The 25,115-nt window shown below is 39.2% G+C and overlaps 1 protein-coding gene across 1 annotated transcript in view; it reads right to left on the reverse strand.

Annotated features, from left to right (window-relative positions):
* LOC118797793 (mycbp associated protein) overlaps positions 1–25,115 on the reverse strand; it is a 53,961-nt gene that overhangs the window by 5,308 nt on the left and 23,538 nt on the right. The window contains 10 exon segments of the mRNA XM_036557062.1: positions 3,324–3,442; positions 4,859–5,001; positions 7,084–7,233; positions 9,402–9,548; positions 10,041–10,228; positions 11,545–11,737; positions 14,013–14,121; positions 14,264–14,397; positions 23,426–23,505; positions 24,616–24,796. Coding sequence (XP_036412955.1) covers positions 3,324–3,442; positions 4,859–5,001; positions 7,084–7,233; positions 9,402–9,548; positions 10,041–10,228; positions 11,545–11,737; positions 14,013–14,121; positions 14,264–14,397; positions 23,426–23,505; positions 24,616–24,796 — 1,444 coding nt within the window.

Here is a 25,115-nt window from a genome sequence, read left to right on the forward strand (position 1 = left end):
ACCACAGAATTGCAGAACCACCATACTGTTGAGGCCCTCTACCAACCAGAGTGTTACAGTCCCACCAAAATGTTTCAGACCTACTAAAGTGCTAGAAAATCATCAAATAGCTGCTAACCAACTACAGTGTTGCAGGTTCACTATAATGCTGGAAGCACACCATGTTTCAGACACACCATAGTGCTATAGCCCCATGGTAGTATTACAGGCACATCAGATTGTTGTTTCTGGTCCACTAAAATGTTGCAGGCACACCACAGTTTTACAAGTCCACCATAGTGTTGCAAGGCCAACCATAGTGTTGCAAGGCCAACCATAGTGTTGCAAGGCCAACCATCGTGTTTCAGATTCACCATAGTGTTTCAGATTCACCATAGTGTTTCAGATTCACCATAGTGTTGCAAACCAACTACAGAATTGAAGACCCACCATACTGTTGAGGCCCCCTACTGTTTTTCAGACCCACCAGAGTGGCACAGACTCGCCAAAATGTTTCAGACCCACCACAGTGCTGTAGGCCCACCATAGTGGAGGAGAATCATCAAAGAGCTGCTAACCAACTACAGTGTTGCAGGTTCACAATCATGCTGGAAGCACACCATGTTTCAGACACGCCATAGTGTTATAGCCCCACAGCGGTATTACAAGTACGTCAGAATGTTGTTCCTGGTCCACTAAAGTGTTGCAGGCACACCACAGTTTTACAAGTCCACCATAGTGTTGAAGGCCAACCATAGTGTTGCAAGGCCCACCATCGTGTTTCAGATTCACCATAGTGTTTCAGATTCACCATAGTGTTGCAAACCAACCACAGAATTGAAGACCCACCATACTGTTGAGGCCCCCTACTGTTTTTCAGACCCACCAGAGTGGCACAGACTCGCCAAAATGTTTCAGACCCACCACAGTGCTGTAGGCCCACCATAGTGCAGGAGAATCATCAAAGAGCTGCTAACCAACTACAGTGTTGCAGGTTCACTATAGTGCTGGAGACTCACCATGTTTCAGACACACCATAGTGCTATAGCCCCATGGTAGTATTACAGGCACATCAGAATGTTGTTTCTGGTCCACTAAACTGTTGCAGGCCCACTACATAGTGTTGCAAGTCCACCATAGTGTTGGAGGCCAACCATAGTGTTGCAAGCCAACCATAGTGTTGCAGGTCCACCATAGTGTTGAAGGCCAACCATAGTATTGCAAGCCAACCATAGTGTTGCAGGTCCACCATAGTGTTGAAGGCCAACCATAGTATTGCAAGCCAACCATAGTATTGCAAGCCAACCATAGTGTTGAAGGCCAACCATAGTGTTGCAAGCCAACCATAGTGTTGCAGGTCCACCATAGTGTTGAAGGCCAACCATAGTATTGCAAGCCAACCAGAGTGTTGCATACTAACCATAGTGTTGAAGGCCAACCATAGTGTTGAAGGCCAACCATAGTGTTGCAGGTTTGCCATAGTGTTGCAGACCCACCATACTGTTGAGGCCCTCTACCAACCAGAGTGTTACAGTCCCAACCAAAATGTTTCAGACCTACTAAAGTGCTAGAAAATCATCAAATAGCTGCTAACCAACTACAGTGTTGCAGGTTCACTATAATGCTGGAAGCACACCATGTTTCAGACACACCATAGTGCTATAGCCCCATGATAGTATTACAGGCACATCAGATTGTTGTTCCTAGTCCACTAAAGTGTTGCAGGCCAACCACAGTTTTACAAGTCCACCATAGTGTTGCGAGCCAACCATAGTGTTGCAAGGCCAACCATAGTGTTGCAAGGCCAACCATAGTGTTACAGGTCCACCAAAGTGTTGAAGGCCAACCATAGTGTTGCAGGCCAACCATAGTGTTGCAGGTCAACCATAGTGTTGCAGGCCAACCACAGGGTTACTGGCCAACCATAGAATTGCAGACCCACCATACTATTGAGGCCCTTTACCCACCTATAATGCTGGAAGCACACCATGTTTCAGACACACCATAGTGCTATAGCCCCATGATAGTATTACAGGCACATCAGATTGTTGTTCCTAGTCCACTAAAGTGTTGCAGGCCAACCACAGTTTTACAAGTCCACCATAGTGTTGCGAGCCAACCATAGTGTTGCAAGGCCAACCATAGTGTTGCAAGCCAACCACAGTGTTACAGGTCCACCATAGTGTTGAAGGCCAACCATAGTGTTGCAGGTCAACCATAGTGTTGCAGGTCAACCACAGGGTTACTGGCCAACCATAGAATTGCAGACCCACCATACTATTGAGGCCCTTTACCCACCTATAATGCTGGAAGCACACCATGTTTCAGACACACCATAGTGCTATAGCCCCATGATGGTATTACAGGCACATCAGATTGTTGTTCCTAGTCCACTAAAGTGTTGCAGGCCAACTACAGTTTTACAAGTTCACCATAGTGTTGACCAACCATAGTGTTGCGAGCCAACCATAGTGTTGCGAGCCAACCAGAATGTTGTTCCTGCTCCACTAAAGTACTGCAGGCAAAACATATTGCTGCAGACCAACCATTGTGTTGCAGGTTGACTATAGTGTTGAAGGTCCACTACATTATTCCACCCTAGTGTTCCCAGCCCACTATATTGCTGTAGGCCATAAGGCACAGTGTTCCAGGCCTACCATATTGCTGGAGGCACGCAATAATGATGGAAGCCAGTCCACTACAGTGTTGCAGGCCCACCAGAGTGCTGTTGCCCCATCTGAATGTTTCAGGCCCATCAAAGTATTGCAGGCCAGCCAAAGTGTTACAAACCAACCATAGTGTTGCAGAGCCACTATTATGTTGCAGGCCCACCATAGTGTTCAAGGCCCACCCTTGAGTTGCCAGCCCAGTATAATGCTGGATGCCCACCATAGTGCTGGAGGCCTACCTTAGTGCTGCCAGCCCAATATAGTGTTGCAGGCCCTCTATAATGAAACAAGCCCACCATTGTGTTGCCGGCCCACCATAGTATATGGTTTATTACCACAGATTGTAGGCCCAGTCACCCCATTAAAGTTAGGCTTACTATTTATTTATTCTTCTGTAATTTCTGTAATGTGTGTACTGGTTTGTGTGGGAATGCCTGCAGGGACAGACGAAGGGAAATGTGTTGAGGATGTGCTAACTTATTTTGAAATCAACAATTAATTTGACTGGGTTCCCTGACCGTGAGCGATTGAGCCCCATTGGGTCGGTCAAATATTTCAAACTTTAGTTTACAGCTGGGTTTTATTTGAATGAAAATTACCTTACAGATGGATTACACACAGGAGTTATGGTGTGAGGGAGAGCGTGTTGTAATGTGTGTGTGTGTTTGTACTCACAGCTGTCCTGGTCATGCTGTGTGTCTCCCCAGTTATTGTTCTCAGGCAATCCCAGCATATGTCTGATCCACAGAGCCTCACTGACTAACCCATCACACAGCTCCCTCCACAACTGCAGCCTACATACACACAAAAATACACAGTCATTTATATACAGCACTGTACAAAAATCAGAGACCTGCCTGCTGTCTCAGCCTTCTGAGAGGCAGTTATCCTTTGCTACATGTTCAATAAAAGAGTATTCACCTTTAAAGCGCAATGTTTCCCACATCTTCTTCTCACAGATGCAAATGTATCACATTTATCACATTATTTAATGTGCCCACTCTTTTCATTTATTACAGCTTCTTTTCAGGAGACTGACTTTTAGGTTTTTTAAAGATATGGATATTTTTGCACATTTTTAGAGTTCAGTCTTAGAAGCTGGTTTAGCATTTTCTGCTTCTCACGATCTAAGTAATTCCAAACCCATTCAGTGATGTTGAGGTCTGGACTCTGGGGTGGTCAGTCCATTGTTCAGCTTCTTTGTTTGATGTGTCTCCTTTTCTCAGTGAGGTTCTTCTTGACAGCTACACATTCTTTCGGACCCACAGCGCTGAGTCATCTTCTCACAGTGGAAGGATGGACAGAAACACCTGTGGATGTTTTCAGATCTGAAGCAGCTTGATTTTCTCCTCTCTCTCAAAGATTAAAGCTTAAATGCTGTTTATCTGATAGAGGCAAGTTTGGTGGGCTACCAGATCTTGCTGGTGGTTGTTAGGAATCCTATTTTAACTGTATCTTTCAGTTTTTTTTTACTCTGGATTTGTAAACTCCTGTTTTCTGGGTCACCTATTTGTCTATTTTCTATTTCTCTTATAAACTTCTGTGTCACTTATTTTCATTTGACTTCCACCTTCCTTTTACAAGCAGACTGTCTGAAATCTAATCTCTTTAGATATATCTTCTGAAAAACAAATAACTTGTACTTAATTGTACTTACACTAGACTTTTGCACAATAAGATACTTTGTGCTTTCATATACACAAGAACAATGAGCAAGAAACACATTTTCTGAATATGTTCAGCATGCCATACATCTTAAGTTCATTATCAACATTAGAGCTGAAGGATTAAGGAAACAGTTTCTTTCAAATATTCACAGTCAGATATATAGATTGCTCTTATTGTTTACTTTGAGTGGCTCAGTAGTGACTGTTAAACTATCCCCACCATGTGGAGGCTATACTTTAGCCTGGCTAGCTCTCACTGAGTTGTCTACAGACTTCAAAATATGGCTATATTACAGTTACTAAGAGAGATTTTGAAATAATATAGGAGTGAATATTACACGAACTTGTACAAACACAGAACTCAGTGATCTAAAACAATTCTGATGAAGAGCTACATTCATGGTGTGGTGCAAATCTATACCATGGGAATAAAAGATGACCAAAAGAATGTTTCAATTTAAACCTGCTTAATTACACAAATTAATCTGTGTTAGATTGTGCCCCGCTCTCCCCAGACAGTGTGGTGCTGTGTTATAGACTGACCCAATGCAGTGCAGTGTGAGAGGCTTGGTTGGGGGCTGTGGTTGGTGAAGCTGCAGGATCAGTGAGTTGTATTGCCTCAGAGCCTCTTCCCTAAACAGTACCCCCTCTGAGTCTGTATCTTCTTGTGGCAAGCCAAGCACCACCTAGTGGAAGGAAGCAGCACACACATACAGCCTGGATGTATCAGCACCCTCTTTCAGAATGACTTCATTTTTTTTTGCACAACAACCACCTGAGGACTTAATCACACATATTGTTGCTGTCATAACACAAATCTTGTATCTTCAAAATGATGAAGAAAATAAATGTTGTCAACTTTAATGTAAGTTAAGTAAGTTAAGTAAGTTTTAATTACAATTTATTGTAATTGGACTATGGACTATTTATTGGTCCATTTTTATGAAATGTTCACACAATATATAAGACAGTTTGTTTTTTTCAAATAGAGTAAAATAAAAAAAAATAGAATATTGAGTTACAAGGTTTTTTACATGACAGTGACAATGTGTTACTTTTAGGTTCTGAGTTACTGCTCAGTGTTTTTCAATGATATGTCAGTGTTGCTTACAAGTAGCAAACTATTTCTTATGACTTTAAACATATGTGAATGTGAATGCATGCAAGTACATATACAGTTGGTGACACTTTATTTACTTTTCAGATGAAACTCTCAGACTCTCAGTAACATGTGAAAACATATCACTGTTGTCAAGAGAAAACCCTGCATCTCCAAAATGGTGACTTTACAGGAGAAGGAAAAAACATATACTTTTAATGTAAGTCAATGGAACCAGAATTTTCTCCAAGTCATTTTAGGTAATTTCTTTTAGTCGTTTCATCGTGAAATTTACACACAAGTGTAAAGAGAAACAGGTATTTTCAAATTATGTCAAAAACTGAAAAATGTCAAAAATGAAGATACAAGGTTTTCTTCCGACAACGATATGAGGGTTAGGATTAGGTTTTGTGTTGAGGTTAAGGTTATGGTTTGGATTAGGGCCAGAGTGAGGGTTAGGATTAGTTTTGGGTTGAGATTAAGGTTAGGGTTAGGATTAGGGCCAGGGTGAGGGTTAGGTTTTGGGTAAGGTTGATAAGGTTAAGTTTTGGGTAAAGTTGATAAGGATAGGTTTTGGGTAAGGTTGATAAGGTTAGGTTGTGTGTAATGGAAGTAACATTAACAATACATCTAAATAAGTAATGTATCAACAGAACATCTACAAGATATTTACTTCAGTGTATTCAGATACTTCACTACTGCTACTTCACTGATATGTTGTTGATGTGTTACCGATACTCTGTTAAGAGTTTATTAATCATCTACAAAGCACCACTCAAAATAAAGTGTTATCATACAGTTAGGATATAGTTTCAATGATTCAATCTGATCAGTTTACGATCAGGTTCACAGAGCAGGTATTATTTGGGTGATGGATCATTCTCAGCACTGCAGTAACACTGACATGGTGGGTGTGTGTTAGTGTGTGTTGTGCTTGTCTGAGTGGATCAGACACAGCAGTGCTGCTGGAGTTTATAAACACTGTGTCCACTCACTGTCCACTCTATTAGACACTCCTACTCCTGCTGCTGCACAGTTTGTTGGTCATCCTCTAGTCCTTCATCAGTGGTCACAGGATGCTGCCCACAGGACGCTGCGACACTGAGGTATTTAAAACCTTCAGCAGCACTGCTGTGTCTGATCCACTCTCACCAGCACAACACACACTAATATGCCACCACCACGTCATTTTCGCTGCAGTGCTGAAAATGATCCAGCACCCAATAATACCTGCTCTGTGGTGGTCCTGTGGGGGTCCTGACCACTGAAGAACAGGGTAAAAGGGTAACAAAGTATGCAGAGAAACAGAGAAACATTACAGTCTGTAACTGTAGAACTACAAATTACAAATGTTTATATAGTTGTATTTCTATCCTTGTACTGTCATTTAATTTAATATGAAATGACATTTAATTTGATTTGATTTCAATGATGTCATCCCTGCACGAATACACCTGATTAAGGTAATGAAGGGATTGAAGCTTAATTAAATATGCAACTCAAGTGTGAAATGCAACATTAAGATCTGAATTTATTGTGTTAAAGCAGGAAGGACTAGATGGAAAACAGTGGGTTAGTGCAAAACGTACAGAACACTGAGTCCTCATGCAAATGACTGATCTAGAACTAGCTCATGCAGCAGCAGTGTGAGTGTAGGAGAGTGTGATACCTGTCGGAGATGGTTCACAGACAGATCCCAGACTGGAATTTCTACAGGTGTGTGTTCATCCTCCGCCTCTCCAGACCCTATGACTGTTGACCTATGGGCCTGCTCCCATAGCCTCTTCAGAGCCTCCAATGGTTCATGGTGGTAGTGCAACTGGAGCAGAGTACACACGCATACATATACACAGATAATTCAGGAGTACATCCTTTTCAGAACATGAAAAAGACAAGGTTAGCTTATTTTTATTTTCACAAAGCAGGTTGAGTGTGTGTGTGTGTGTGTGTGTGTGTTTCATCTGTGTGCATTATGCATGTGGGCGGACATCTGATTAGAGTACAGACTGAACAGAAATGTGTTCTTTTGTGAATGCAAGGTGGAGGAGCTTCCCAAAGGACTTCTGAAATGTTCTGGCCTAAATTACATTCTCGATCCAATTAGTTTGCTAATGGAACACACAGAGCATATCCTTTAGGCAACACTGCAACAGTGTGTGTGTGTGTGTGTGTGTGTGTGTGTGTGTGTGTGTGTGTGTGTAAAAGAGAAAGAAAAAGGTAGCTTCTCACAGCATGAGAGTGTTAGGGTGTTAATATGCTGATCTATAGAAACCACTAGTATTGCAATGTGCGGTGTGGGGGCCTATTTTAGAATTGTAATGTGGTTTGTGGGGACGTCTGTTAGGGCCTCAATATTTGACTGTTAGGAAATATTTTGTTAGTTTTGTAATGAGCCACAGTAGACTTTTAACATGCTGATTTTTAGGGATCTATATTAGGGTGTGATATGCTTTATGGGGACCTACATTAGGATGTAATTTTATTAATGGAAACATACATTAGGATGCTATGCTCTTTATGGGGACCTACATCAGGATGTAATGTGCCTAATGGGGATCTGCATTAGGATGTTATGCTTTTTATGAGGACTTACATTAGGATGTAATGTGCTTAATGGGGATCTGCATTAGGGTGCTATGCTCTTTATGGGGACCTACATTAGGATGTAATGTGCCTAATGGGGATCTGCATTAGGATGTTATGCTCTTTATGAGGACTTACAGTAGGATGTAATGTGCTTAATGGGGATCTGCATTAGGGTGTTATGCTCTTTATGGGGACCTACATTAGGATGTAATGTGCCTAATGGGGATCTGCATTAGGGTGTTATGCTCTTTATGGGGACCTACATTAGGATGTGATGTGCCTAATGGGGATCTGCATTAGGGTGTTATGCTCTTTATGGGGACCTACATTAGGATGTAATGTGCTTAATGGGGATCTGCATTAGGATGTTATGCACTTTATGGGGACCTACATTAGGATGTAATGTGCTTTATGGTCATCTGAATTAGAATGTTATGTTTTTTATTTTATATATTTCAGGTTTAGGCACAAACACAACTGTGTTGTAATTTTTACCACTTTTTATTGTGTTTTATTTCTAACAGTTTTAACAATTGGTTCCATTACATCCTCTTGTGGCCTGCGTAAATTTGTGAGGTTCGCGGTCTGAGCCACAAGCTGGGGACCTACATTAGGATGTAATTTTATTAATGGAAACATACATTAGGATGCTATGCTCTTTACAGGGACCTACATCACAATGTAATGTGCCTAATGGGGATCTGCATTGGGATGTTATGCTCTTTATGAGGACTTACATTAGGATGTGATGTGCCTAATGGGGATCTGCATTAGGGTGGTATGCTCTTTATGGGGACCTACATTAGGATGTAATGTGCCTAATGGGGATCTGCATTAGGATGTTATGCTCTTTATGAGGACTTACAGTAGGATGTAATGTGCTTAATGGGGATCTGCATTAGGGTGTTATGCTCTTTATGGGGACCTACATTAGGATGTAATGTGCCTAATGGGGATCTGCATTAGGGTGTTATGCTCTTTATGGGGACCTACATTAGGATGTAATGTGCTTAATGGGGATCTGCATTAGGGTGTTATGCTCTTTATGGGGACCTACATTAGGATGTGATGTGCCTAATGGGGATCTGCATTAGGGTGTTATGCTCTTTATGGGGACCTACATTAGGATGTAATGTGCTTAATGGGGATCTGCATTAGGATGTTATGCACTTTATGGGGACCTACATTAGGATGTAATGTGCTTTATAGTCATCTGAATTAGAATGTTATGTTTTTTATTTTATATATTTCAGGTTTAGGCACAAACATAACTGTTTTATTTTTTACCACTTTTCATTGTGTTTTATTTCTAACAGTTTTAACAATTGGTTCCATTACATCCTCTTGTGGCCTGCGTAAATTTGTGAGGTTGGCTGTCTGGGCCACAAGCTGGGGACCTACGTTGGGGTTGCTGGCGTGGAAGTGCTCCTCCTCAGTGGTGTAGAATTGAGCTGGAGAGCTGGGCCTCTCTGGAGTGTGAACATTACGCAGTAACTCATACACCATAGACCTGCACACTGATATTGTCTTTCGCTGCTCCAGTTCCAGCTGTAATACACGTACATAAACATATACTTACAGTACCATGCAAACGTCTTAGCACTTTAGCAAATAACCATTTTAAAACCATTTATCAGAACAATAAATGAATAAATGTGTTTTTGCTTGTAAAATCACCATATACCATTTGAATAAATTCAAATAAATACAAACACAGTAAAAAGTGGCATTAATGTCTTTTTTTTCCAAAAAGTAGTTGATGTCTTTTGGGATACTTAAAAAGAACACTGGTTTGGTTCAAGATCTTTCCTTGACACCCCCAGTCATTGCACAGGCTTGTTTCATTCCATCACCAGCACATCTGATTTTATTTAACTAAGCATTGATTAACCATACCAGGTTTTGGTTTGGGAAATTATGTTGCTACAAGTAATACCAAACTGCCCAAACAGTGGGAAAAACAGGATAACAAGACAACAAAAACATATCTGCACACACTCACATACTTTCTTTCGGACTCGCGCACACACACACACCCACCTCCAAGGCTGCTCTCTGATCAGCAGTTTTGTCCTGGTACAGAGCCACACCCCTCAGTGTGACCTGCAGTGAGGCTCCACCCAGTAGCACAGGGTGTGTATGAAGCTGCCAAACTTCACTCATGATCCCAGGACACACACTCTTGAAGGTGAACAGGATGCGCTCTGTATCGCCTGGCAGTATCACCGCTTAGAGAGATAGAGTGAGTGAGAAAGTGAAAATGAGACCGAGAGATTATGGGTATTATGAAATATCAGTTAGAGTTACCAATAAGGGGTGTCATAAGTGTGTGTGTAACAGTCAGAATAACAGGTTCAGCAAAATGTGATTCTCACCAAGTTATACTTTTATTATGAAAATAACCAATGTTGTGAATAGAAGCAAGTGCCTGTGTTGAAGTAGAAGTGTTGTGTATACCTGTAGTGGCATTGAAGTGTTGCATGTACCTGTAGCTGTGTTGAAGTGTTGTGTGTACCTGTAGCTGTGTTGAAGTGTTGTGTGTACCTGTGGCAGTGTTGAGGTGTTACGTGTACCTGTGGCAGTGTTGAGGTGTTACGTGTACCTGTAGCTGTGTTTAAGTAGAAATGTGTGTACGTGTAGCTGTGTCGAGGTAGAAGTGTTGCGTGTACCTGTAGCTGTGTCAAAGTAGAAGTGTTGCGTGTACCTGTTCCAGTGTCGAAGTAGAAGTGTTGCGTGTACCTGTAGCTGTGTTGAAGTAGAAGTGTTGCGTGTACCTGTTCCAGTGTCGAAGTAGAAGTGTTGCGTGTACCTGTTCCAGTGTCGAAGTAGAAGTGTTGCATGTACCTGTAGCTGTGTCGAAGTAGAAGTGTTGCGTGTACCTGTTGCAGTGTTGAAGTAGAAGTGTTGCATGTACCTGTTGCAGTGTTTAACTGGAAATGTTGCGTGTGCCTGAAGCTGTGTTGAAGTAGAAATGTTGCGTGTACCTGTTGCAGTGTTTAACTAGAAATGTTGCGTGTACCTCAAGCTGTGTTGAAGTAGAAGTGTTGCGTGTACCAGTTGCAGTGTTGAAGTAGAAGTGTTGCGTGTGCCTTTTGCAGTGTTTAACTAGAAATGTTGTGTGTGCCTGAAGCTGTGTTGAAGTAGAAGTGTTGCGTGTACCTGTTGCAGTGTTGAAGTAGAAGTGTTGCGTGTACCTGTTGCAGTGTTGAAGTAGAAATGTTGCGTGTGCCTGAAGCTGTGTTGAAGTAGAAGTGTTGCATGTACCTGTTGCAGTGTTGAAGTAGAAGTGTTGCGTGTACCAGTTGCAGTGTTGAAGTAGAAGTGTTGCGTGTACCTGTTGCAGTGTTGAAGTAGAAGTGTTGCGTGTACCTGTTGCAGTGTTGAAGTAGAAGTGTTGCGTGTACCTGTTGCAGTGTTTAACTAGAAATGTTGCGTGTACCTGTAGCTGTGTTGAAGTAGAAGTGTTGCGTGTACCAGTTGCAGTGTTGAAGTAGAAGTGTTGCGTGTACCTGTTGCAGTGTTTAACTAGAAATGTTGCGTGTACCTGTAGCTGTGTTGAAGTAGAAGTGTTGAGTATATCTCTGTGATCTCGCCTCAGTGAAGCTGTGTGGCCGTGCCAGTCTGTGCCAGCTGTAATAAATGGCTGTGCTGCCCTCGTTCCTCAGTTCTAGGTGAGAACATGTTCTCTCCCCAACCACAGTCTCGAACGTCAATCGCGCAGACACACCCACCTCTCCCTGTGAAAACACCCAAAGCAGTAATTCAATTCAAATTCATTTTATTTTCATACAACAGCTGTGCCTAAATAACTGATAAATTCTATCTGAGTTGTTATATCAAATTACAAAATGTTTCTTCACATACCCATATGACCAAAAGTTGCTTATTAACAACAATGTTCATTTGTTTATTGTTTACATCATAAACTCATGGCTGTGAGGATCTACTGTGACCAAATCACCATAACACATTACCTTCAGTGTTCTATTGGACCAAAGTCAGAGTGACAGACCCAACAAACACAGATAAACCCAAATGTTTGGTTGGTGAGCCGTACCTGTCTGCAATTCTTGGGAAGCTCTAGAATGTTCTCTCATTCATGCTGTTCTAGAATCTTCTCCTCCGACCACATTGCTCTAGAATGTTTTGTCCCATTCACACTGTTCTAGATTGGGGTCCCATAGTCACACTGTTCTACTTCTCTACAATACCCCTGTTCATGTTCTAGAGTACTCCCTCATTCACACTGTTCTAGAATGTGCCCCCTCCGGTCATACTGACATGGAATGTTTTCCCCCATTCACACTGTTCTAGATATGTTCTGCCCCATTCACCCTGTTCACGAATGTCCTCCTACTGATTATCCCCCTGCAACACTGTCTTATTATTATTTCCCCCATTCAAACTATTGCAGAATGTTCTCCATCTGATCACACTGCCCCAAGAAAGACTCCTCTCATTCACACTATTCCAGAATGTTCTTCCCCATTCATACGCTTCGGTCCCTTTAAACTGTTTGGATTAGTGCGTCCTGGCCTTAAAACACAAAACCAATTCTAAAAAATTAGAACACAAGGTAATATAATTAAAACAGAAAGCTGTGACTTATAAATCTACTTTCACCTGTATTTGAGTGAAAACAGTACAAAGGCAAGATACTTAATGTTTATCTTACCAACGTCTCTGTTTTTTGGTAATTATACACTCATTCTGAAATCACTGCCTGCAACATGTTCCAAAAAAGTTGTGATAGAGGCAATTTAAGATCTTAACCTTTTGTAGATCACTGTACCGGTACCGGCACATTTCTGCCAAAGCATTCACTTCAGTTTTTTTTTTTTTTAAACGTCATTTTTATGCATCAAATCGTCCCGCAATACAGTAATGCAATGGGCTGTTAGAAGGCTTGAAATCTCAGAATTCCATTTCTTCAAACCATGTTATGATCCATTCTCCAGAGCAGCTACAATCGTCTCATTTGCAACATTAGCACTGAATGAGCAAATGCTAGCAAATTGATGGGTTCTTTCTTACCTTACCTCCAGGCTAAAGAAGAAAAGAACTGTCCAGATTGTTACCAGTATAAAGTTCAAAAGTCAGGGTCTGCTATGTTATGGGGTATTAGTGGGAAACTTGCACACCTGTGAAGGCACCATTAATGCTGAACACACTTTTGCCTTTTTAGATGTCATCATTTTCTGTGAAATCCATGCTTATTTCAACATGAACAAAGAAAAATTCTGCATGTGCTACAATAGCATGGCTGTGTAATCAGAGAGTGTGGGTGCAAGACTGGCCTGTCTGCAGCCTAGAACTGTCTCCCATTCAAAATGACTTAATTAATGTCTTAATAAGCTCAAAATATGACAGAAAAGGTCCAGTATGTTTGCACAGCTGAAGACTTGCATAACATATGAATGAAAAAATGCTTTCAAAACTGGATACATTGGTCTCTTCAGTCCTCAGACAATGTTGTTAAAAGGTGATGTAACACAGTGATAAACATGATCCTCTCCCAACTTTTTTTTGATGTTGCAGACATACAATTTAGAATGAATATATTCATAATGAACTATGTTCATAAGCTCAAACAAAATATTGTGTTTGTGTACTGTTTTTTTTTAATCTTAAAACAGGTAAAACAATTTTCTAAATCACTGCTTTCTGTTCCTATTAGTCTTTTATATACTGTCCCAACTTTTTGGGAAGTGGGCTTGTATAACATCTTTGGTCAATAAAGGTCACAATAGTACCTGCCACAAAGGGTGAAAAGCAGAGATTGAGCCTAGAACCTAATAAGCAAGCCGCAGGAAACAGTGGCAAGAACTTTTTCAGACAAAAATCAATTTGTCTCTGGAGAGGCAGCAATTTGTTCCTTGTTCAAGATGTTCCCCATTCAATCATTCAGTCAATTAAGGGCTTTGCAAGGTGGGCTATTTGGTGGGATTTAGACTAGACATTATGATTGGCTTAGGGAGTTATTAAACCTGGCATTACCTACTGACACAGTACCTGGTGAGAGATGGCACTGCCAGTCCAGCGTGCTAGTTCACCACAAAACCTCAAAGCAGGAACCAGCTCCACATCCAGCATGACATCATCATAAAATGCCAGGGGGTCCCTTAAAGACACATTCATTAATGTCAAATTAAAAGATCTAGCATTTTGGGCTCTTTATGCAAAAAATAGCCAAGATGCTAGGATTCCCTAGAGGGAGAGCTACAATAGTAAACAAAGAATATAGGAATAAATATGAAACCTACTCATTCTCTTTGTGCTCTCCCTCCATCCTTTCATCCTCTTCCTCCTGCTCTTCTTCCTCCAACAGAGGAGAGCACTCCACTGTTAGAGAAGTAAAAGGCTGATTGGAGCCTACAACCTCTAAAGCGTCCATGACCTGAGAGAGAAAAGGAAGACATTCATCATGATGGCAATAGACTAGTAGACAATTTGACACAATTTTAGCTGATGATTAATTGTCTTATAAGCAACTGTGTGATGCAGCTATTAAAGTACTAGTCTAAAGTGGCCAAATGGGCTGATTAGCCATCTTGCTTCCTCACCACGTTTGATTAGTAGCTAATATCGGTCGTACTTTCGAAATGACACACTACAATGTTATGTCCACTTCAAAATACTGTCACAAATGTCTACAGAATCATGTGTAACGCCAAGAAAAGCTACAAGAGTGAAAATAATAAAACATAATAAAAAATAAATCTGCCGGCACACATCAAAATAAAAATGTTAAATGTTTGAATTATACATAAAAATATTAGAATTAGCTACATAGCTAACAAATACACCAACATTACTTAGTAGTGCCCTCTGAAAGTTGGAGAAGCTATAACCTTTGTTTTCATGAGCCCCATAATGTTATAATAAACGCATTTACTGCTTTCTTTTATTTAGATTTACTTGCCTCAACCCAACACACCCAATTCACATTCTGCTTGTGGCAGAAATGTAATGACTGTGGAAAATTAAAATAGTCCTAAAAACTGCCATCCTCTTAAAAACACTGATCATCTTAGAGGATTGTAATTAATTGAAATGATTACGATCATCTAAAAAAAATCACGATTATATAATAATTCTGACAGGTCTATTGACAATGTCAGCCTTGCAGTGTCAACAGTCCTGACCAACAAAACTGTTTTACACTGAGATGGTGCAGCTTAATTGTGTTTAACAGTGTGAAAGAAAGCCTCCATAAGTTGGACTTGGATTCAACCAGCTGTTACTCTAGCACAGGGGTCAGCGATATGCAGCTCCAGAGCCACAAGCGGCTCTTTTACTACACTGTTGCAGCTCCACAGCAGATTTTTAGGTAAAAAGAAAAAAATCATGCTTTGCAGTAAAATAAAGCTGCTGATCGTTTTAAAAATAAATGGTCTTAAACACTGGAGTTAATGTAAAACTGCTAATTCGCCCTTTAACCCTGAGGATTGGTGTGCAGACTGCTGGTCACCATAACAATGCAGACTGCTGGTCACAATAGCAATGCAGACTACAATCTCGCCTTGCTAGTAGCTGCTGAAAAGGCAAAGAGAAAGATTTAAGACGAACATCAATAATTTGGAGATGAATGGACTGTCAAACCCTAAAAAGTCGAGAAGCTGAAGTCCATGTGCCATTTGTTTTATATTTTCCTGTTACACCTTAAATCACACAACAGGTACATTCTGGTGCCTCAGGCACCATTTAAGGTGGAACAGGAAAGTGAGAAGAAGCATCATAAAAAGTTGAACATTGAGAGGCATTTTACAAGAAACTATTCAACTTTTGCAGAAAAGTTTCCTGCTGGAGATGTGAGAACGCAGCTATAACTGAGCTAAAACTTCAGCAGAGCAAAGTAAGTCTGTTTTCATTTATTTATTTATTTATTTTATTTTTAGCCTATACTAGCACATTCTGATACATATTTATAGCCAAGATGGTAAAACGTTACTTCAATTAAATGGACATAAAACGTTGTGGCTCCCAAGGTGGTTTGATTTTTGTTGAGAAGACCAAATGGCTCTTTAACACTTGGGTTGCTGACCCCTATTTCTGCACCAAGAATGAACAGAGTTTTCTACTGAAGGAACATATGAACATATTCATGAGATTCATAACCATAGAAGTGGTTTGTATTCACATAATGAAGACAGAAATATTTAAGCTCAACACATTTGATCAAAACTGTTTAACACTCCGTTGTGGCCAAATTATAAAATTCAGATTTCTAAGGGAGCCAAATTAGGCCTGCAGACCACAATATTTTATATTTTCCTTTTTTTGCAATATGAACAATAATATTGTCCACTGTATATTTAAAAAAGACTCATCAGCGATTTTGAAAAATCAATATGGCCAAACCCTGCGACCCACCTCTCTCATCAGGTTTTACAGTGGAAGGTAGGTTTATCACAATAATATACCTACACAGTATTCAAACTAATTCATGAGTACACATTATAAAATGACTGTATTTTGCATAGTTCGGCACTTTTATCCTAATTCCATAATTCCTTTATACTCAAAGTATCATATTTTCTGTCAAGCTCATATAACAGTGCACAATCTTAGCAAAAAGAGCTGAATATAGTACAAATAGGTTATATTGTGTGTAAAAATATGGAGCCCTGTTTTGTGCTACAGACAGCCAATTGAAAAGGTTCTTGAAAGAAGGTTTAATGGTTTTCTGGAGGTTGTCTAATGGTTGTCTAATGGTTTTCTGAAGGTTGTCTAATCGTTTTCTTAAAGTTGTTTAATGTTTTTTAATTGCGTTCTGAATGTTATCTAATGGTTTTCTAAAACGTGTAATGGTTCCCTAATGGTTTTCTAATTTTGTCCTGTGAAGGTTGGATAATGGTAATCGTTTCCTAATGGCTGTCTAACGGTTGTTGAATGGTCTCTAAAGGTTGTCTAATGGGTTTGTAATAGTTGTGCAATGGTTTTTTGAATGTTGTCTAATGGTTTTCTATGGTTTTCCAAAGGTTGTCTGATGTTTGTAGAACGGGATTTATGAAGGTTGTCTAATGTTTTTTTTTGAGGTTGTCTAATGGTTGTCTAATAGTTTTCTGAAGGTTGTCAAATGGTTGTCTAATGGTTGTCTAAAGGTTTTCTGAAGGTTGTCTAATGTTGTCTAATCGTTTTCTGAATGTTCCTTAATGGTTTTCTAGAGGTTTTGTAATGGTTTTCAGATGATTGTCTAATGTTTTTTTGAAGTTTTCATAATGGTTGTCTAATGGTTTTTTAAAGGATGTCTGATGGTTGTCTAATGGTTTTCTAATGGCTGTCTGATGGTTTTCTGAAGGTTGTCTAATAGTTTTCTGAAGGTTTTCTAATGCTTGTCCAATTGTCTAATCGTTGTCTAATGGTTGTCATGGTTTTTTGAAGGTTGTCTAATGGTTTTCTAAGGTTTTCCAAAGGTTGTCTGATGTTTGTAGAAGGGGTTTTCTGAAGATTATCTAATAGTTGTCTAATGGTTTTTAGTTGTTTCCTTAAGATTGTCTATCGTTTTTCTAGAGGTTTTGTAATGGTTGTCTAATGGTTTTTAAAAGGATGTCTAATGGTTGTCTAATGGTTTTCTGAAGGTTGTCAAATGGTTGTCAAATTGTTTTCTAATGGTTGTCTGATGGTTTTCTGAAGGTTGTCCAATGGTTTTCTGAAGGTTGCCAAATGGTTGTCTCATGGTTTTTTGAAGGTTGTCTAATGGTTTTCCGTAGGTTGTCTAATGGTTTTTAATGGTTTTATAATTGTTGTCCAATGGATTTTAATGGATTCCTTAAGGTTTTATAATGGTTTTTAATGGCTTTTTAAAGGTTGTCTAATGGTTTTCTGAAGTTTGTTAAATGGTTGTCTAATGGTTTTCTAATGGCTGTCTGATGGTTTTCTGAAGGTTGTCTAATGCTTGTCTAATGGTTTTCAAATAGTTATTTAATCGTTTTCTGCTTGTTGTGTAATGGATTTTTGAAGGTTGTCTAATGGTTTTCAGAAGATTTTCTAATGGTTGTCTAAATGGTTTTGTAATAGTTATCTAATGGTTGTCGATTGGTTTTCTGAAGGTTGTCTAATAGTTATCTAATGCGTGTCTAATGGTTTTCTGAATGGTTTTGTAATTGTTAGCTAATGGTTTTCTCAAAGAAGGATGTCTAATGTTTGTTATCTGAAGGCTGTCTAATGGTTGTGTAATGGTTTTCTGAAGGTTGTCTGAAAGTTGTGTAATGGTTTCCTGAAGGTTTTCTCAGGGTTGTCTAATGGTTTTTGAATTATCTAATTGTTTTTTTAATGGTTGTCTTACGGTTTTCTGAAAGTTGTCCAATGGTTGTCTAATGTTTTTCTGATGGTCGTCGAATGGTTCTGATGTTCTCTAATGGTTTTCTGAAAGTTTTCTAACGGTTTTCTAATGGTTGTCTAATGGTTTTTAATGGTTTTCTGAAGGTTGTCTAATGGATTACGAATGGTTTTCTAATTGTTTTCTATTGGTTGTGTAATGGTTTTTTGAAGGTCTTCAAATGGTTGTCTAATGGTTTTCTGAAGGTTGTCGAATGGTTTTGTAATGGTTGTCTAATGGTTAATTGAAGGTTGTCTCATGGTTTCCTAATGGTTTTCTGAAAGAATTCTAATGGTTGTCTAGTGGGTTTTTTTTAAGATTTCCTAATGGTTTTTAATGGTTGTCTAATGGTTTTAATGGTTTTCTTAAGGTTGTTTAATGGTTCTTAATGGTTTTTCAGGAGACTAATGGTTTTCTGAACGTTGTCTAATCGTTGTCTATTCGTTGTCTAATGGTTTTCTAATGGTTCTCTAATGGTTTTTTTGAAGGTTGTCTCATGGTTTCCTAATGGTTATCTAATGGTTTTTAATGGTTTTCTTAACGTTGTTTAATGGTTTTTAGTGTTTTTTCTGGAGACTGTAATGGTTTTCTGAAGGTTGTCTAATGGTCGTCTATTGGTAGTGTATTATTTTTTGAAGGTTTTCTAATTGTTGTATAATGGTTTTCAAATGGTTGTCTAAACGTTTTCTGAATGTTGCCTAATGGTTCTCTAATGGTTTTCAATAGGTTGTCTAATTGTTTTCTGAAGGTTGTCTGAAGGTTGTTAAATGGTTGTCTAATGGTTGTCTAATGGCAGTCTAATGGTTTTTAATAGTTTTCTAGTTTAATAGTTTCTATAGTTTAATAGTTTTTAATGTTTTTTCTGAAGACTGTCTAATGGTTTTCTGAAATGGTTTTCTAATGGTTGTCTATTGGTTGTCTAATGGTTTTCCAGTGGTTGTCAAATGTTTTGCTAATGTTTTTTTAAGGTTGTTTAATGGTTGCCTAATGGTTCTCTAACGGTTTTCAATAGGTTTTCTAATTGTTGTCTAATGGTTTTCTGAAGGTTGTGCAATGGTTATCTAATGGCTCTCTAATGGTTTTCAGAAGGTTTTCTAATGGGTTTGTAATAGTTATCAAATTGGTTGTTGAATGGTTTTCTGAAAGTTGTCTAATGGTTTATAATGGTTTTCAAATGGTCCTCCAGTGGTGTTCAATGGTTTTCTTAAGGTTGTATAATGGTTTTCTAATGGATGTCTAAAGGTTTTTAATAGTTTTCTTAATGTGGTTTAATGGTTTTTCTGGAGACTCTCTTATGGTTTTCTGAAAGTTCTCCAATGGATGTCCATTGGTTGTCTAATGGTTATCTAGTGTGTTTTTTAAGGTTGACTCATGGTTTCCTAATGGTTGTCTAATGGTTTTCTGAAGGTATTCTAATGGTTGTCTAGTGGTTTTTTAAGATTGTCTAATGGTTGTCTAATGGTTTTTTGAAGGTTGTCTAATAGTTTTCTGAATGTTGGCTAATGGTTGTCTAATGGTTCTAATGATATGTATATTTTATATTTTATAAATGTATAAAATATTACATTGTATTACAATGTAACAACATAAATATAACACTGCTTACACCCTTACAACACATATTGTAACACATGATTAGTTAAAATTTTATCTGATCTACATCGGTAAACAGAACAAATAATTCAGAACATCAGAAAATGTTATTACAATTAGAAAATAATTTAAAAAGTGTTATTCAGAAATGTTTTTATACTTATTATTAAAGTCATTTTTGCTTGGGCATCAACAAGCATATTTTCCTCAGCCCCTAATTTGGCATTACAGTCAGAAAACCTCACTGCAGTTGTTATTAAATATCGATTTCAAATCAATTAAGTCATTCAGAGCAGCTTTGAATAATTAATTAAAGTTGGGGTGTTGAGGTTGGGTCAGGCATTAGGTGGTGTCTGGTCAAGGAACCCTGCTGAACAAGGCTGGGTGGCTGGGGCAGCGTGAAATAGCTCATTGAGAGCAGTTCAGTTTTAGTTCAGAATGGAAAGCATAGGACTGAGAAAGGACAAGCAGTTCACCAGAGAACAGAGCGTACAACCACACACATACAGACAAGGACATGTCAAGTGCACACAATGGCACACACACATGCACAGAAACGTGGGCACAACCAAATTTATGGAAGCTCATTTGAGGAAGAAGGCAACACACACACACACACACACACACACACACACAGGTGTGATTGATTGTAACTGCCACATGACTCACACTCCAGATCAATACTCTAACGAGCTTTAACACTAACTCCTCCACACCTGTAATAACACAGTAACTACATTTATATGCACATCAATGGCTGGATATTAGTCTGACTACAGGCCACCACACACTGCACAGGCCACATTTTAAACCTTGGCTTTCATGGGAGGGACACACTGTTCAGTTCCTCTGTGCGCCACACAGCATTTTGCCATTGCTACGTTAAAAGATTAAAAGGTCTACAGTGAAGTGTCAAAAAATGGAACTGAGAAACGCTGATTCACCGTCCTGTCCAGGTCAGTCCGCTCAGCAAAGAGTGGTCTTCTACAATGAATGGCCACTGTGCTGCTCTCCCTTTACTGTATCATTTATCAAAACATTTGATTTTTATTACTCAATGTTCACTCGTCCTTTAGTGTGAGATGGTCAGTGATGTAACGGACCGAGTGATTTGGGTAACAGCCAATTTTATAATGTTTATAATGTATGGACGCAGACGTCAAGCCGCTATCTTTACTATTTCAAGCCACCTTTATTTCAGACATTTACATCTGTTTTACTGGTTGTTCCTGTTATTATTATTATTATTAATATTATTAAAATACAGCATGTCAAAACAATTAGTAGCACTGGTGAAACTGTTGAATTACACTAGAAGGCAGCATTTCTAAGAAAATAAATGACTGTAATTTTACAGATTTTTACCATAACTGAGAAAACGTACATTTACTGTTAATTAACGGTTTTGTCTGGCACCCTTGCTGCTTTTATTGTTTTGTTGTACAGTGCAGTTTTCACATTTTTTGCTTATGTATTCATCTCCAGTTTTTCCTGAGCTTCTTGTTTGTGTAGAAAAGTACAAACGGGTCCAATACAGCTTTGCTTGTATCATGTGATAAAGAAGGGATTCTGGCATTTTGAGTGCTTGTTCATTATGTGTCTGATGTCTTCGTGTTGTCTCACTGCCTAGCGTGCCCTCACAACAAAAAGACAAGAATAAAAGACTGATGTTAAGTGTGTGATGTAGTGCATGTCCAGCTTTACTCTGACATGTGGACCAGTCACTTTTTTCCATCTCTTCCAACCTGTTTAGTTTTCTCTTTTCTTAAATGTGCCGTCTGATGTTCCGTATATCTGAGCCCTGTTCATCCTCTTCCTCTGTCGGCACACCAATCTTATTCACTTTCTCTCTCAGTCTCACTCTCAGACTCTAATGTATTCTCTTCCTCGGTCACATTCACTCTGTCTGTATGTCACATTACAACAGGACAGCCTGTAATGGTCCTTTGGGCCCTGAACAACAAGTGTGTCTGTGTGTGTGTGAGAAAGCAGCAGGAACGCAGGACAAAAGGCCACACGAGGTGATGTCTTACATCATGGAGCCTGTGTCTGAGTGTGTTGTATGACTTTGGCACAGACGCTGCTGCTGCTTAAAGCGCTAAGTGCTGGTAATTATCACAGACAATGCAAGACAGACGCTGTACTGTGGACACAGTGTGTGATCAACATCCTCTAAACACGTTGTCGGCAACGCAGTACGTGTTTGTGGGTCGCGTAATGTCACTGTACATAGATCATCCACATGTGTGTTATAAATGCAATTCCCTGAATCAGACTGTGTTTGTGTAATATTTAGGCACAGGAACAGATCCAGATGAGCCAGGTGGTTGGAGGAGTACAGAGCTAATCAACCAGAGGACATTATGAGCATGAACGCCACACTTACACACGCATACTAACAATATTAGAGCTCTAAACACACCGAGTAATGAAAATTATGGACATGATGGTCACAATTTCTGTCTAGAGTCCCAGGCAACATGGTGAAAAATACAAAAAAGGGACTAAAAACAACAGACATTTATAAATATAACTCAAATTGTTTATCTAGTTTATTTTAGTTATTTAGAACTCTCTGGACATGGTCCTAATATGCCAATGAGCACCTGTGATTGGCAACCTTCAGTACAACATTCACAACCTGCAACACCACTGAAGCAGAACTAAACCGCACAAGTGAAGCAGGACGAAATGAGTGAAATGGGATCTACATATACAGGTGGGCAGACAGACAGATGACAGGTAGCTTGGTAGCTCAGTTATACTTGCTAGGCTAGCTTTCGCTTGGTCATTAGCTTTCTCTGGGTAAGCTTTTCTGACTGAACACAGAGAGATCATAGTTAAAGCTGTGTAGGCAGGAAAAGTCACATCAGCCTTGTGATTGGTGAAGGTGCTAGTGTTGTAGTCAAGATTAAGATTTTTTTCTGAATATAACAAGACATGAACTTGTAGAGAAAGGTCTGTTTCATTCTGTTTGAAGGTTTTGTTGATGTTCAGTAATGACATAAAAATAGTTCAGTTTCCAGTTACATCAGATGGAGGTGTTGCATTCGGCTGTCAGAAGAACAACTTCTGAGTCCACCTTACCCCATGACAGAGACGAGACCAAGTCCAAATGATGTGTAAACAGAGACAAAACTGAGTCCAAATGATGAAGACCAAAACAAGACCGAATCCAAATGATGTTAAGACCGAGACAAGACCATATCCAAGTTATTTGCAGACGGAGACAAGACCAAGTACAAATGATGTCAAGACCAGAGTCCTAATAATGTGGAGAGTGAGACAACCAAGACAAGACTGTGTGTAAACTGAGACAAAACCGAGTCCAAATGACATTGAGACAGAGATAAGACCAAGACCGAGAGACTGTTATGCTCTCAAGACCGGAGTGGTGACCGAGACCGGACTAAAGAAGTACATTGCATTGACTCTATACAACTTATCTTGATTCCGGACATTTTATTCTATTGTTCTGTTTTAAAACAGTGTGTGTGTGTTTGTGTTTTACCGGCTGGTTAAAGTCCATCTCTCTCAGTATGTCTCTGAGTTCATGTTGGCGACGTTGCAGGTACTGACTGTGATTCCAGGCTCTACTCACTGAGCCATCAGACAGCACAGAACCTACATACACGCATAGTACAAACATGTGAGCACACACAACCAGCCATACACACTCACACATAAAGACAGTACATACAACCATCAAACCATATAATTCAGCCTGCTCACATGCACAGCTAATTTTCCCACCTATTTCCACTCCAATGTGTTCGTTTTTATCATATTGCATAAGCTACACGCATCTTGATTTCATGACAAAAAAAAAATTACACTGTGGCTTTTCATATATATATATATATACCAAATAAATTAAATTTAAAAATATCTAAAAATCTCAATTTCTCATTAGGGTCAATTATATTTACACTTTCTATGAATGTCACGTTTGTAAGCATCTATAAACACATTTATAACATGTTATAATGCATTCATACAGCATTATAAACATGATTATAAACATTCATAAAAATGAATTACACTGGATTACACTTTATAGCCATGTTTATTAAGCATTATGAATTGTTAATATAATGCATTATAAGTAGTGTTGATAACATGTTATACTGTCAGTGCCAAAGAAGTCAGTCCCAGCTTGGAGAGCGTAAAGTAAAGACAAATACCAAGCTAACGGTGGTGTACATTGACTTTCCCACATTGGGTAAAACACTAATGGCAGCACTAGTTTAAACTCTGACATTTGAAGCCTGTAATGTGCTTTATTGTGTATATTTTAGTGTTTCAGTAAATCCTTCAGTAAATACTTCAACTTGAAGCCTCACTCTTAACACTGGAGGAGGCTTTAGTACAGTATGCTTCACTTAGAGCGGACATATACAACTTATGGGCTCTTATAATTTGTTATGATCAGTACTTATAATGTATTATGTTAACAATTCATAATGCATAATAAGCATGGCTATAACGTGTAATGCATTTTTATAAATATTTATAGCCATGTTTATAATGCCTTATGAATGCATTATAACATTTTATGAATGTGTTTATAGATGCTTACAAAGATGACATTCATAGAAAGTGTTACCATTATATTTTTACTATTGTATTGTGAAGCTTGTCCTAATAAACCAAATAGCTATGAAAGAGAGCATGGCCAGAGCTTGGATACATCAATTATACAACTGTTCATCTGAGCATATCTGAGTGTACCTGACTCCAGGCGTGTGCTGTGTGGCTGTGCGATGTGTGTGATGGGTTGAGGGTTGCCTCTTTCTGTCTGGGTTAATGTGGCCGTGATTCCACTCAATTCATCACCAAAATGCTGCGGAACACTCCAGAACTCACTGCCCACACGGCAGCCCTGACACACACACACACACACACACACACACAGAGAGAAACAAGAGTTAGTGAGTGTACAATAAAACACTAATTATACCATTATTCAGTTTATCCATTGCCTAAAACTAAAAAGTCACCCACTTTAAGCATCAAACATGGAATATCTAAATACACTAATGACAGTGAACATCTGCTGATAATGAATCATGCATGAGTACAATGAAGAGACGCTGAGGGCCAGATGTACTGAGCTGTTTAGGCCAGGTTTCAGGACATTCTGCCTGAAACAGCAAGCATCTTACTAGAGATAAATATGGCCAGTGCTGGGGTTACACAGT

This window comes from Colossoma macropomum, unplaced genomic scaffold (assembly GCF_904425465.1).
Source record: "Colossoma macropomum unplaced genomic scaffold, Colossoma_macropomum, whole genome shotgun sequence".
NCBI classification, from domain to species: Eukaryota; Metazoa; Chordata; class Actinopteri; order Characiformes; family Serrasalmidae; genus Colossoma; species Colossoma macropomum.